General features: G+C 44.8%; 1 protein-coding gene across 3 annotated transcripts in view; it reads left to right on the top strand.

The window, feature by feature from the left end:
- The window catches only part of ugt5d1 (UDP glucuronosyltransferase 5 family, polypeptide D1), a 30,226-nt gene extending 22,728 nt beyond the window's left edge, over window positions 1–7,498 (top strand). For 2 of the 3 annotated variants that reach the window (XM_080013650.1, XM_080013651.1), the window contains 4 exons: window positions 3,790–3,935; window positions 4,066–4,370; window positions 4,925–5,635; window positions 5,839–7,498. In XM_080013650.1, the coding sequence (XP_079869776.1) occupies window positions 4,095–4,370; window positions 4,925–5,635; window positions 5,839–6,426 (1,575 nt within the window). In that variant the 5' untranslated portion in view covers window positions 3,790–3,935; window positions 4,066–4,094 and the 3' untranslated portion in view covers window positions 6,427–7,498. The remainder of the gene's footprint in view (window positions 1–3,789; window positions 3,936–4,065; window positions 4,371–4,924; window positions 5,636–5,838) is intronic. The other variant, XM_080013652.1, reaches the window with a different exon arrangement.
- The last annotated feature ends 7,930 nt before the right edge of the window (window positions 7,499–15,428 follow it).

Raw genomic sequence — 15,428 nt, forward strand, 5'->3', positions numbered from 1 at the left:
CCAGGAAAGTTGTGAGCACAGGTGGCATATCTGGACAAGTACAGAAGACATGTGCTAACCAGCTAGCCCCGTGCTCACTGCGAAATATTCAACGCTTCCCTGGCTGAATCGGTTGTCCCCTCCTGCTTCAAGAGGTCCACCGTCGTTCCTGTCCCGAATATCGCCTCTCCTGCCTGCCTGAATGACGACTGTCCGGTGGCTCTCACCTCGGTGGTCACAAAGTGTTTCCAGAGGCTGATTAAGGGTTTAATCTGCGCCTCCCTTCCCCGCACCTTGGACCCGATGCAGATCGCGATTAACATGGCATTTACATACAGACTCTCTGGTGAGAACGGTGAGGCAGCGTCTTTACCACCTCACGCAGCTGAAGAAATTGAGGGTCTCGGTGAGGATCCTCAAGTCCTTCTACCCTAGAGCAGTGGAGAGCATCCTGACAGGCAACATCATTGCCTGATTTTGGAACTGGCGGGCTCTGTAGAGGGTTGTGCATTCAGCTGAACATACCACGGGAACTACCCCCCCTCCCTGCAGGACTTATACACCAGGAGGTGTAGTAGCAGAGCCTGCAGGATCATGAAGGATCCTCACCACCCCAACAATGGACTGTTCCAGCTGTTGCAGGTGGGCAAGCGCCTCCGCAGTCACACAACGAGAACAGAGAGACTGAGACAGAGTTTCTTCCCGCAAGCCTTAAGAACTGACGATACTGAACTCACCAGGGGTCATCACTGAGACACACACATAGGCCCCACTGCCTTACTGTACTGCATACTGCATCACTGTTCTGGGTTACCGCATACTGTGCTGTATTGCTGTTCTGTTCGGTGTTACCGTATTGCTGCCCGTACTGTTGTATACTGTACTGTATATCTCCACACACTCTACCTCACTTTATTCACATGCCACTTTAATGCAGGTATCTGTATATACATAACAATGATAATAATAATAATAATAATAATAATAATAATAATAATAATAATAGCTGGTATTTATATAGCGCCTTTCATAAACCCAAGGACACTTTACAATGGAAAAAAACAAAGAACAAGACAGGGTAGATAAATCATATTAAATAAAGAACAAATAAAAAAAAAGGGTCAGGGGCAGGAGGCCTCGTTGAACTGGTAGGTTTTGAGGAGATTTTTGAAGGTGGCCAGGGATGGAGCATTTTTGAATGTCAGTGGGGAGAGAGTTCCAGAGGGTGGGGGCTGCCACACTGAAGGCTCTGTCCCCAAAGGTTCGTAGCCTAGTGCAAGGGTTGGAGAGCAGACCCGTGTCCGAGGACTGCACCTTCCGGGACAGAGCGTAGGGGTGGAGGGATTTATAGATTAGTAGTAGGATTTTGTAGGAAATACGGGACTTTACAGTGAGTAAAGCCAGTAAAGCCTGTAAAGATGGATGAGGGTGGGGATGATGTGCTGCTAGGGCTTGGTGAAAACTCTAGCAGGAGAGTTTTGAACATACTGGAGCCTGTCCAGGACTTTGCTTGGAACTCCGGACAGCACTCCATTGCAGTAGTCCAGACAGGATGTGATTAAGGCATGGATTAGTGTTTCTGCCATGGACTCAACCTGTGATGGGCAGAGTCTGGAGATGTTCTTGAGGTGGAAGAAGGCAGATTTGATTATGGATTTGATGTGTGAGTGAAATGAGAGGGTTGAGTCAAAAATGATGGCCAGCTTGCGTACTTCAGGGGATTGGGGGGAAGATAAACCAGACATCAACAACCAGGAGCAGATCTCCAACCCTCCTGAGCAGTGCCTCAGGAACCACAACCATGAGTATGGCTTTGTTATTGTTGAGTTTGAGCAGGTTTGATGACATCCAGACTTTGATGTCGTGGAGGCAGTTGACAAGAGACTGAGGGGGGAGCCGGGTGGATGGTTTGGTGCTGAGGTATAACTGGGTGTCATCGGCCTAGGTGTGGAAGCATAGACCGTGGTGGCGTGTGATCTGACCAAGGGGGAGCATGTAGATGGTGAAGAGGAGGGGCCCAAGCACGGAACCTTGAGGCACGCCTTGGTCGACTGGGCCAGGGGTGGATCAGAAGTCTCCGATAGTGACAAACTGCTTCCTGTTGGTGAGATAGGACTGGAACCAGGAGAGTGCTGTACTGGAGAGGCCAAGGTAACAGGTTCGTGAAGCTCATGGTTGGACATGTGCTGTTGGAGTTTGGCAGCAACTGCTCGTTCCAGGATTTTGCTTAGGAAGGTTGGAGATCGGGGCCAGTAGTGGTAAATACCAGTAGTGGTTGGGTTTGTCACAGTCCAGACCAGGCTTCTTTAGGATAGGTATGAAAGAGGCCATTTTGAAGCTGGTGGGAACGGGGCCGGATTTCAGGGAGGTGTTAATGATGGCCACCAAGGCAGGGAAGAGGGTGGGTAGGCATGCCTTGACCAGGGCTCTGGGCATAGGGTCCAGAGAGCTGGTGGAGGCCTTGGCCTTGGTGACCAGCTTAGTATTTAGCGGCGCATCCACAGGGGAGAAGGAGGAGAGGCAGCACTGGGGTGAGCAGGCAACTGGGGTGGCAACACCCTGTGGTTGGGGTGTGTGTGGGAGGGCAGGCAATTGGAGTTGCTGGAAGATGGTGTTCACTTTGGCCTGGAAAAACTCCTGGAAGATGGTGCAGCAATCAGGCGAGTCAGGGGATTGAGGGGGATCAGGGGGGCGGAGCAGCCGGTGATGTCCGGTGGTGGACAACAGCATTCTGGGGTGGTTTTGCTGATTGCCAATGAGGGTGGAGTAATATTGGGTCTTGGTTTTGGAGAGAGCTTCTTTGTATGAACTCACATTCTGTTTGAAGGCCTCAGTGAGGCCAGATCTTCTGCAGAGGCCCTCCAGCTGACGGCCACTGGCCTTCATATTGTGGAGTTCAGAGGTGTACAAGGGGGCAGGGCGAGTGAAGGAGACAGTCCGGGTTTTGAAAGGGGCAAGAGAACTGAGGCTAAGGGAGAGGGCAGAGTTGTGGTGGGCAACCAGGCCATCCACCGTGGTGTCAGGGGGGTCTGGGGCCAGGTGGGTCGCGAGGCTCTTGATCACCGCTGTTGTACTCAATGACTTGAGGTTCCTGACATATACGTTTTATGAATCAGTTAGTTTCAGTTTGTAAGTCAAGTACAAATTAGGTAGCTATTGTGTTCAGTCTAGAACATATTGTGCATAATCACCGGATGCATTGCATTGATATTTCACTTAATTTATGTATGAAAGTATGTATATGTATGTGACAAATAAACCTCTTGAATCTTAAATCTTGAACATATATGGAGTGAAATATCTTAGCAACGCACCTGGAGATTATGCCCAATAGTTTCTGAACCGAACATAATAGCTAACCTAATTCCTACCTAGCTAAATAACTTAAACTAACTGATTCCTAAAACGTTATGCAGTTAGTGAATAGAATAATATAAATAAAATAAAATAAAAACAAAATAAGACTCAATAAGGTCATACAGAGTGGGGGTACAAAATGGAAGTAAAGGGAATAATTGCTCATTTGCACACGACTGGATGAAAATGAATGCTTTTCCTTTTTTTTCCGTTTGTTAGAAGGCCAGTTTAGGGCATTTCACTGGTCATAATCCCCTCTAATAACCTTGTGAAAAAGTTCAGGAGCAAAGTTTGAGTTCATTTGCAAACAGACACATGCAGCGTATATAGATACAACAGATATATAGTATACCTGTTATATAATATAGTTTCTACATGTAGGCATAGGTTACAGGTAGATCTAGACTTGTTGGTCACACGCCATTCATGTTTTTCAAAACCTCAACTCGACAGTGACATGACATGTGTTGTCTGACCTGTGATCGACCGCCTGGATATATGTAAGAGACTGGAGTTTGAACTCAAATATCCAAGGAATGCTCTCTTTGGAACAGCAGCTGCCTGTCCAGTGCTCTAACTGAGAGGTGTGTGTGTTCTGGGTATGTAACTTTAAATACTGAATTGTAGAATAGCAGCATTGGATGCTACCCTTGCACCTAAGTAGTTGTAATTGCCTTGCCCTTGCCCAAACGGCCGATTTCATGGTTTTCTCTTTCACTCTGCCTCTAGGTACCTCGCCGTCACATTCCGAATCTGAAATGTACACGATTCTTTGTGTTTTTCTGATGCCCTTGCTGCTAACACCACCTTGTGATGGAGGAAAGATTCTGGTGGTTCCCATGGACGGAAGCCACTGGATCAACATGAAGATCATGATTGAAGAACTGCATGCAAGAGGGCATAGTATTGATGTTGTCAGAGGCTCCACAAGTTGGTACATCACTCAGGATTCCCCTCTCTACACTTCTATCACTATACCGCAAGTCGAATATATGGAAAACTTTTTGGGGGAATTTTTAAAGCGATACATCCAGGTAGGTTAAAAATTAACAGCAATAATTATGAATAATTTCATCTTTTCCGTCATGCTCCCTTTTTGGATGGTTCATTTATTTGTACATTCACTTAAAGGGGTACACCAGTATTTTTTTGGGGGGAAACTCGCTTTTTTTCTCTCTTACCCACAATCAGATAAGGATGTCAATACCAATTTAATTCCTCAGTGTCCATAACCAAGATATTGAAGAGCTGCATTCTAACTGTGTTCAGTGCAAGCTCAATACAAGGCTGCAAAGCAAATCAATTAGCCTAGCCCCTGTTAATTTACGGAAATACACTTTCCAACATCTCAAGAGTGGAGGTAGTTAAGCCACTTAAAGTGTGCCTTGAGGAAGTAAACAAAACCCCCTCAAAAACCCCCTCATGCAGTTTCATTTCACAGTGTGGCTGCATGTAAAACAGAACTATTTTGAGAAGCATGTTTGTCTAAGATGTATCTGAACTTCTGTCTGAATCTGTGTGTGCTATGTATGATTACCCACTCATTTAATAATTTATTCAACCACTCATTCATTCATTTTTTTCCCAGGCACAGAGAGAAAAATCACAACTTGAGTTCTTCACACTCACCAAGGAATTCTTCTCCATGATCTCCACTGCCCATTCAATATATTCTGACATTTTGGTTCGAATCCTTGATGATGAAAATATGGTGAAGCGCTTAGTAGCTGCCCAGTATGACCTGGTCCTCACTGACCCGTGTATAGGAATAGGGGTCCTCCTCGCCAAGTATCTCAAAGTTCCAATTGTGCTTAATGTTCGCTGGATCACCAGCGGTGAGGGACACTTTGCCATAGCCCCCTCACCCCTGTCCTACATCCCTGTGCCAGGATCTGGCTTAACCCACAAGATGACCTTCACAGAGAGGATAAAGAACATACTTTTCCATGGCATCATTGTCTACCAGCAGAGGTTCATGGTTGGGCCAAGTTACGATGCCATCTGTGCCAAATACTTTGAGGGTGGATGTGATATTATCTCGCTCCTTCAGCAAGCAGATATTTGGCTTTTTAGGTCTGATTTTGTCTTTGAATTTCCCCGTCCAACGATGCCAAACGTGGTCTATATTGGGGGGTTCCAGTGCAAGCCTGCTCGACCCCTGCCACCAGATCTGGAGCAGTTTGTTCAGAGTGCTGGAGAGCATGGAGTAGTGGTAATGACTCTGGGTACTTTGGTCGACGCTTTACCGGATTCACTTGCAGATGAGATTGCTGGTGCCTTTGCAAAGTTCCCTCACAAGGTAAAAAAATTCACTATTTAATTTTATCTATGGTATATTATATATATATTAAGTCAATTGAATTTGGGTCATTTTTCAAACTGTTTAACGCTAATGTCAAGACTAGTACAAGAGGATATGATGAAAATTGGCCTTTCATAATTCGAGGTCTTGTAAGCGAGAAGAGTTACATTTTTTTGTCTGTCTTTTGTTTGTGCAAACAGGTAATTTGGCGACACAAAGGAGGACGCCCCTCTGCCTTGGGCAACAACACCTTGATGGTCGAGTGGATGCCCCAGAGGGACCTCTTGGGACATCCACAAGTCAAGGCCTTTGTTGCTCATGGAGGAACTAATGGAGTCCAGGAGGCCATTTACCATGGGGTGCCAGTGCTCGGTATACCCCTGTTCTTTGACCAATTTGACAATCTACTTCGTCTGCAGGAGAATGGAGCAGCAAGGATCATAAAGTTAGCGGATGTTAATGGACAAACTTTTGAGCAGGGTCTTAGGGACGTGCTGCACCGAGACAGCTACAGGCAGAACATGCAGAGACTGTCCCGTTTACATAAAGACCAGCCAGTAGCACCCATGGACCATGCCACCTTCTGGTTGGAATATGTTATGCGCAACAAAGGTGCTGCTCACCTGCGCACAGACTCCTATAGGATGCCCTGGTACTCCTACTACTCTATAGATGTATTATTGGTGATTCTGGCTTTTGCGACGCTTCTTTTGTGCTCCACTTTAGTCTTTTTCAGGTTCCTGTGCTGCAGAGGAAGTAGAGCCAAAAGTAAACAGAAACGAATGTAGTGAAAAATGACATGTCATGAATCCATGCGGGTGGTGGAAAAAAGTACTCTGCACTTAGTAGTTGAGTACAAGTACTGAATTACTCTGCCCAATTTATGATACATTAGTATTTAGATTTACATCTTAAAATGTTTCTTCTACTAATCAATTATTCTGCTCAATATACATTTATAAATATATATATTTATATATATATATCAACTCAGAGACTTATTAACTTCAGTCATTTTGTCATTTCACATCCATTGTTATATCCAGCTCAACCTCTCGGGATCATTTCCCGATCCAGACAGAATAGACATATTTAAATGTATGTTAATCAGTACTAATATTTTTCAAAGTTAGTTCAACGATACCAATTTGCCAGGAATAAAATAATATTTCAAACTCTTTTCTACACTTTGTTGATCTATAAGATACAAATTTCAGATGAAAAAGACACAAAAATAATGATACAAATGAAATACCAAAATGCCCACATCACCCCTGCAAGGCCAGGCGAGCCATATCATGCCTGGTTTTGCTTTAGCTCTTCTGCATCGAATTAACGGATCCCTTCGTCCTTTGCTTCCTAGATTCCTGTTGAGACCTCTGTCCAAAAAGTGACTTACATTATGTGGCGACACCAGATCTGCTGGAAGCCGAAATTTTGAAGTTCACATTCTTCATTAGGCAACGATATTTGGCTGTTTAGGTCTGATTTCGTGTTTGAATTTCCCCGTCCCACGATGCCAAACGTGCTCTATATTGGGGGCAGATTTGCTGGAAGCTGAAATTTTAAAGTTCACATTTCTCATTAGGCAATGAGGGAAAATTTCCACTGGAACGAAGAGAATAACAACCAAATCCATCTTTTAAACGTTTTTGCCTCTTTCTTGATTACTTTAAAGCCTGGTTAAGCTTCACACACTTGAAAAAACGTGTTGAATGTGATATTTGCTTAACACAATGTGTGAACCCAAGACTGGATATCTTCATAATAAACTGTAGAGTCAGGACGTTAACACAAAAACATCCTTCTGTAAAATGGTTAAACATAAATGCATGTAAATACCATAAAATAAAAGCTGATGGTCTGTACATTTGTCTCATATTCATCTTTTAATCTCAAATCCAAATGCCTTAAATACATACAAATATAAAGAATTTCACTCTGCTGTTACCATACTTTTGGAGGTTGCTGGATGCTTGTTTTTCCCCTTGTATCCGTTTTAATTTTTACAAGCTGCCTGGTTACATAACTCAATATGTAGACTAACATTATTCAGGAAAAAAAAAGTCTTTAACACAAAACAGATACCTTGAAAACAGTATGAGTTTTGAGAGGACAGTTGTCTTTAATATGGCCGTCGATAAACAACTTAAGCTGAATTACTTAGCATATCTTTTGATTCAGTGCCTTTCCCGTTCTCAGTTATTTTGCCTACGTACGTGCAGTCACCTTACAGTATATGATGATAAGTAATGATAAACAACCGTCTCAGTGTTTCACGATTACATACATCCAACGGGAGGATTTCTAAGGGCGACGTTTGTTTGGCTTGGCAATCAAAACGCTTTGACCGAGATACTCGGATGAAGAAAAACCGCACGGCTCAACCTTTCCAGTGACGGGAAAAGGGACGGGAAGAGGGGTGGCTGTCTTCTGAAGACGTTTTCTGAAAGTCCTGTCGAAAAAACCCTCCCGCCGCCCTTCCTTTTGTGAGCACTGCAGAAAGCCCAACGTCTTTCAGCTCGGGCCTCGTCGGCGGAGAACGGATCTTACGTGCTGTCTGAGACCGAAATTGATAATTCAGGCTTCTGGCATTTCCAGACCCTTATCGTGTTGTAGTCACCGGGGGTGGAGGCCAGACACAGGGTCAGACTCGTAACAGCCGCCGTGGATACATAAAACAGGTGTTACCAGCGGCTCCTTCTGTCAGCAACTGTGACGGTATGAATGATGTCCCGCCCGCCGCCGACCCCCTCGACCCCTGTGCCTACTGCCTACTTGCTTTTCAACTTTTTCCCCCCTCGGCTCCGTGGAAGCCGCGGCTCCATGTTGCCTGGAGAATGGAAACCCTTTCTGCAATCACGGCTGGAATTGAACGGGATGATGATGTCATTGCGCATGTTCTGTGTTAGAAGCAAAAGTCAAGGTTGGGGAGGGTTGGAGGGGGGCATACGTACTCGGATAATTGAGGCCAAAGCCTAAAATACCGTGAGTCCGTGAGCAACGCGATCGGTTTGAAATCTATCGACAGATCGAGTGGTACCCATTGTTTTTTTCCCACCTTTGGAGAGCGAGCAGGCCTCCTTCCCGAGGCATTGAAAATAAAAATCTGGGAGCACTGAATGGAAGTTCTGGAAACAGCCAAAGCAGACCCTTTACTGGGAGTTTAAGAGATCTGGGATATGTTTTTCTTTTCTTTTCTTTTTTTTTTTTTTTTTTTTTACCAGAATATTTTGAAAGCCGACCCAGATTAAAAGGCACACATTCACCACATTTATTTTTAACACATTTGTCTCTCTTGAATGTTCTTCTGTAAGCCACAAACTCCATTTATTGGACGCTAAAAAATGGGATAATTTTCTCACCGAGAGGTGAGACACATGCACGCACGCACACACACACACACGCAGAGACTTAAACACGCACACACATACACACACAGATTGAAATACAAAGAAGACACACACACACACACTGAAACACAGTAATATGCACACACAATCAATCTCAAACACAGACTGAAACCATACACACATGGAAACACACACTGAAACACACACGCACACACACACACACACACACACAATGAAATGCACACATACACAAACACACAAACAACCACATTCGCACATTGAAACATGAACAACATACATACACACACATGTGAAAATGCACACACACATACTTACATTTCACACCCACACATGATTAAACTCATACACACACACTGAAACAGAAAACAACACACACACAAACACACAGGCCCCACAGCCTGTTCAAGGCCAAAATGTCTAGTCCTCCTTGCTTTGACTGTTAAAGGTACAAAGACTGAATTGGGGGCCATTGTGGATCCACCTCTGAGCTGGCAGCGGAGGGGGTCACGGAGGCGAAATGGGGGCCGAAACGGCGTCAATGCGAAGGCACAGCCGGCGTGCTGGGAGAGGGGTGGGGCGTTTTGATGACGGAGTTCTTCAATGGTCGGCTGGTCGCAGGGAAAAAAAAACTCCATTCAGAAGCCGCACCTTGTCAAAATGAACCTTAAGGCCTATTAGAGCTGTAGATATTCCTCTGTAATCCCATTTGGATTTGTACGCTTTATTATTTTTAATATTCAAATATTTTCGCATCGTTAACACTCACATTTAGAACTGCGGGGGGTGCTACGCGCACAGTTTGACTGCAGCTCCTTCACACGTGCTTCACACATTCGCCTCCTTCACGGGGAAGTTCCCACAGGGAGAAATAATACAAACAACTTCTAAAGTCCGCAAGAGCCTGGAGCATGGAGTCTGTTCCCACATTAGATAACTGTAACGGACACGGTACGATGCGCTCCGGCGCCTTGATTCAATTAAATCATTTAAAATAATAAGTTCATTAAATCAGTGTGATTCTCCTCAACCGTATGTTATACGTCACACTAGAGGCCAACGCTGTCAACCCCCCATGATCACGGCATTATGCCGTCTTTCTAAGATCACACACTGGGCGGCATTATTCCGCCTTTGTTTGGTTCAGTGTATAAAGGCAAAGCTGGCATAATGACAGATCGTCTTTACGGCAATATTGCCGGATCTCTGTATAAACCTGGCTTTAGAAACACAGAAACACACACACACACACTAGAACACATGAACACACACGCACACACTGAAACAACACACACACACACACACACACACACACACACACACACACACACACACACACACACACACACACACACACACACACACACACACACACACACTCACACACACTGTGGTGTGGTGAGCAGCCACACCTGACCTGGATCTAGGTGATTGGGATCAGGGTGGCTGCATACCTGTTGCTCATTTGGTTGGTCTAACGAGCAACAGGTTAAAGCCACCCTGATCCCAATCACCTAGATCCAGGTCAGGTGTGGCTGCTCACCACATCAAAAACACACATCCATAAACACAGAAACATTACATTACATTGCATTTAGTCATTTAGCAGACGCTTTTATCCAAAGCGACTTACAAGGGAGAATAACATTCAAGCTACATTGCGACAGAGACATTGGTGTAACAGTAAATACTGCTAAGTAGTGCTAAGTAATTGTAGGTTAGGAGAGGAGGTACTCTCTGAAGAGCTGGGTCTTCATGTGCTTCTTAAAGACAGAGAGGGAGGTCCCTGCTCTGGTCATTTTTGGCAGCTCATTCCACCAACGTGGAACTACAAATGAGAATAGCCTGGATTGCCGTGGCTGTATGGCCGGCAGAGCCAGGCGACGCTCATTTGACGAGCGCAGCATCCGGGGGGCAAAATGTGCTCTTACAAGAGCATTTAAGTAGGTGAGAGCATTCCCAACAATCACTCTGTAGGCCAGCATCAGAGACTTGAACTTGATGCGAGCGGCTACAGGTAACCAGTGGAGCTCCATGAGCAGCCGAGTGACATGTGCCCTCTCTGGCTGGTTGAACACCAGTCGCGCCGCCGCATTCTGTATCATCTGTAGTGGCTTCACCGCACAGGCCGGCAAGCCTGTTAAGAGGGCGTTGCAGTAGTCGAGACGGGACATCACCAAGGTTTGTACCAGCAGTTGAGTGGCATATTGGGTCAGGTACGGCCTGACTTTTCGGATGTTGAGTAGTGCGAAGCGGCAGGACCGGGAGACGGCGGCAACATGGTCCGAGAATGTCAGTTGGTCATCAATAATGACACCAAGATTCCTTGCAGCCTTGGTAGGAACAAGAGATAGAGAGTCGATTTTATTATCAATGTTGTGATAAATACCTTGTTTGGCCGGGAAGACCAGCAGTTCCGTTTTCGCCAGATTTAGTTGAAGGTGATAATCCTTCATCCATGTGGATATGTCAGCGAGACAGTCCGAGATCCGCGTCGAGACAGCGGGGTCGTCGGGCGGGAAGGACAGATAGAGTTGGGTATCATCCGCACAGCAGTGATATGAAAAGCCATGTGAGCGGATGATCGGGCCCAGTGAGGTGGTGTATATGGCAAAGAGGAAGGGTCCTAGCACCGAGCCTTGGGGCACCCCTGTGGTGAGGTTGTGCGGCACAGACAGCTGGCCTCGCCATGTCACACTGAACGAGCGCCCAGTGAGGTAAGAGTCGAACCAGGAAAGTGCACTGCCCGTTATGCCCATACTTGAGAGTATGGACAGGAGTATGCTGTGATTGACAGTGTCAAAAGTAGCTGATAAGTCTAGCAGAATGAGAACGAGGATTTGGCAGAAACATGCACACACACACACACACACACACACACACACACACACACACACACACACACACACACATGGACATAGAAACATGGACATACACACTCACACATACACACACCGAAACCCTAACAACACACACATGAACACAGAACACACACACACACACACACACACACACACACACACACACACACACACACACACTGAAACACAGGAAACACATGGAAACCACACACACTGAAACACACTGACACACACACAATGAAACACATTAACACACACGCACGCAATGAAATGCACACAGAGACTGAAACCACACACACAGAACCATGCACATACACACACGCACACAGACTGAAACACAGAAAACACCCACACGCTGAAACCACACACACTGAAACACACACACACACACACACAGAAACACATAAACCCATGTGCACAGACTGAACCACACACAGAGGCTGAAACCACACACACTGAAACACAGACACAAACACACACACACACTGAAACACATAAACACACGCACACTCCGAAAAGCACACAGACTGAAATACACACACACACACACACACACACACACACACACACACACACACACACACACACATTGAAACACATACAAACACACTGATACACAAACAACACACACATAAACACAGAAACATGCACACACTGAAACACACAGACTGTAACCACCCACACAGACACACACACACACACACGCGCGCACACACGCGCACGCACACACACACACACACACACACACACACACACACACACATACACACACACGCGCGCACACACGCACACATGCACAGATGCACGCACACACACAGAACCACAAAGACACAGTAATTGATGCAAGTCAGGTGCTAAAGTGCTGCAGATTTCTCTTTTGGCTCGCTCTTCCAGAGGGCATCTGTAAGATGTGACATCATTCTCTCCATCCTCCCACAGACACACACATGAAATCAATTGGATTCTCTGCAGTGGAACCACTGGCCAGAGTCACAAATAGATCCCCTGTCCCAAATAACAAACCCTGCTGTGGATTTTGGTTGGCTGTGTACACATGTTGCTGTCTGTTGAGGGTTGGCAACCACATGCGCAAAGTGCTGAAGCAATGTGAAATTCTGTTGGACAGACCACATAATCCAAGCTGGTTAATATCTAATCTCCCTCAATCACACCGGTGATTTAGATACATACCCAACAAGTATTCGTCTTTTTATATGTGTTCATCTTAATCACAAGACAAAATATGCACTTCATCGATTTTTTTAAATGCTGAAACAAAAGACAAAGTAAACTTTGCAGCACATTCAACTATTCATATGAAGAAAATGTTTTATTTAAGGACTGACCGCAGTGTCAAATATCAAAGTTGGCGATGACAGAACGCAATGCAACTCTTTTTGTGACCTTTTTGGGAATAGTTGGAAGCGATTCAACACATTTTTTTGTGTCACAACTCATCTATTAAATACAACTGCGATAGGCAACAATCATATGGTTGTGGTTTGAGGTTGGCGGGGAGCTGGAGTGGGGAAGAGTTTTTTGAAGCCTTGAGCTCAGGTCAAACAACATGGAGAATGTTAAGATCCACACCGTATCAACCTGGTCAAGCAGAGGATTACTGGACTGCAGAATACATCTGAGATACACCAAAACGCCAACTAAATCTAACCTTAAATCTCTTACGTCAAACTCACCCATCTCTAATCTAGCGCCTAACCCTCACCATCTCGAAGCTTGTCCCTAAACTTAGCCATCTCTGACCCTAAACCTAAACTTAGCCATCTATAACATTATAGCAAAACTTAACCACCTCTTACATTAGACCTCAACTTAAGGTGAAGGTGACCAACACACCCGCTTCAAATGGTGGCGTTGAAACTTGTTCTCCACTTTCAACCCGTCCCTGCTTGGCCTGCCTCCGGGGGGCAGCCAGGAGCAGCAGGCGGAATGCAGCGACGCGTCCGGGGAGCGGTTCCCAATGTCCGTCGCTGGTCAGACGATGATCTTATGCATGCTTCTGGCAGGGGGGTCCTTGCGGATGTTATATGAAGGAAACCCCGCGTGCGCACGGGGGAGATCACGCAAACTCCACACAGGAAGGCCCTGAATCGCGAGCACCACCGGAGCAGGGTGCCAACAGCACCCCGGGCACAAATGGAACCCAGAACCTTCTTTCTGTGAGGCAACAGTGCAAGCACTGTACCACCATTATAACATCATTTTCATTGACTCAAGTCAACTTATCCTCAATTGATACTGAATTAAGGATAAACATCCGAACAAAGTGTAACCACAAATATATACATATATAATATATGTATACAATACAAGAACGACCGATAAAATGTCTGGTAAGCACCAAAAAGTGTAACAAGCTAAATAAACTAAATATTTTCTTTGAATGTATTGTTAAAATGCTGAGCTAACTTTCCAATTACCGAAAATTGTTTGATTATCTTTCATAGCATTTATTTAGCATCTTGATGCCAGATTTACGTTTACTACGGTACCACGCTTGCATCACTCCTCAAAGCAATTTCATACTTGGCAGAATCCTGTTCCCTGGAAAAGGGTGAGATCATCTAAATCAATTCCATGACCGCAGATCGTGTGTTTCTTTGTGAGATGGATCCAACAGGTTTTTTGAATAATCCTCAGCTAATGCAGTCGAAAGACAATAGGCCTTTTCTCTTGTCTCCGAAAATGTGGAAAACCGTGGATTTCAGCTCTAAGGTCTTGGAGCGGGAGCAGGCATATGACATTGCTTGAGCCAGAGGAGGTATCGCAGTGTTCTCCCAGGAGAGATTTCCTGACCGGCGGATTTCTCTTCTCGGTCCTGCAGTCTCTTCTGGTGTGAGAAAGAATTACAATGTAGAATATATGCCACAATTGAACGCACCCCTTCCTACCTATGGCAGGAAAGGAAGCTCCTTCAGTTTCTTTTGAATCACTATTGCACCCAAACACAGCAGAACCATGTTGTAAAATTTTGATTGAGATTTCCACAAATGAAGCTTTGCGGAATGCTGTTTTCAATCAATCAATCAATCAATCAATCAATCAATCAATCTTTGGTCGATACAGCGCAGCAGACGAGCGTCGTGTCGCCGTGGTGCAGGAACAGAAACCAATTAAAATAACTCGTGGCTCAGTTAGAAGATAAAAAAATATATAGAGAGATTTTATTCAGATCTATTTAGAATTGATTTCACTGCCCAAAAAGCAGTCTTTGATAATGGCATAACATCAATATCTGATTCTAAATTGAGAATTACATGTACTGCCTCATCATTTGATTGACATTAGAGAAATACAGACAGTATTTAGTCATTTTTCAAAAAAAGATTACTCATCGAACCCATACCTAACATTTGGTGTCAACAAAACAATACACAAGAATTAGATTAGACATATAACACATTCGATTATTATATCTACTGTATATTATAATACAAGCCTTTTTTTTATTATTATAAAATAGTTACTTCCAAGCCACCAAATTTCACATAGCTTTCACAGGATAAATATTTCTCCAGATTATTGAATGACCACATTTTC

Source organism: Zeus faber (genome assembly GCF_960531495.2).
Source record: "Zeus faber genome assembly, chromosome: 14".
Classification (NCBI taxonomy): Eukaryota; Metazoa; Chordata; class Actinopteri; order Zeiformes; family Zeidae; genus Zeus; species Zeus faber.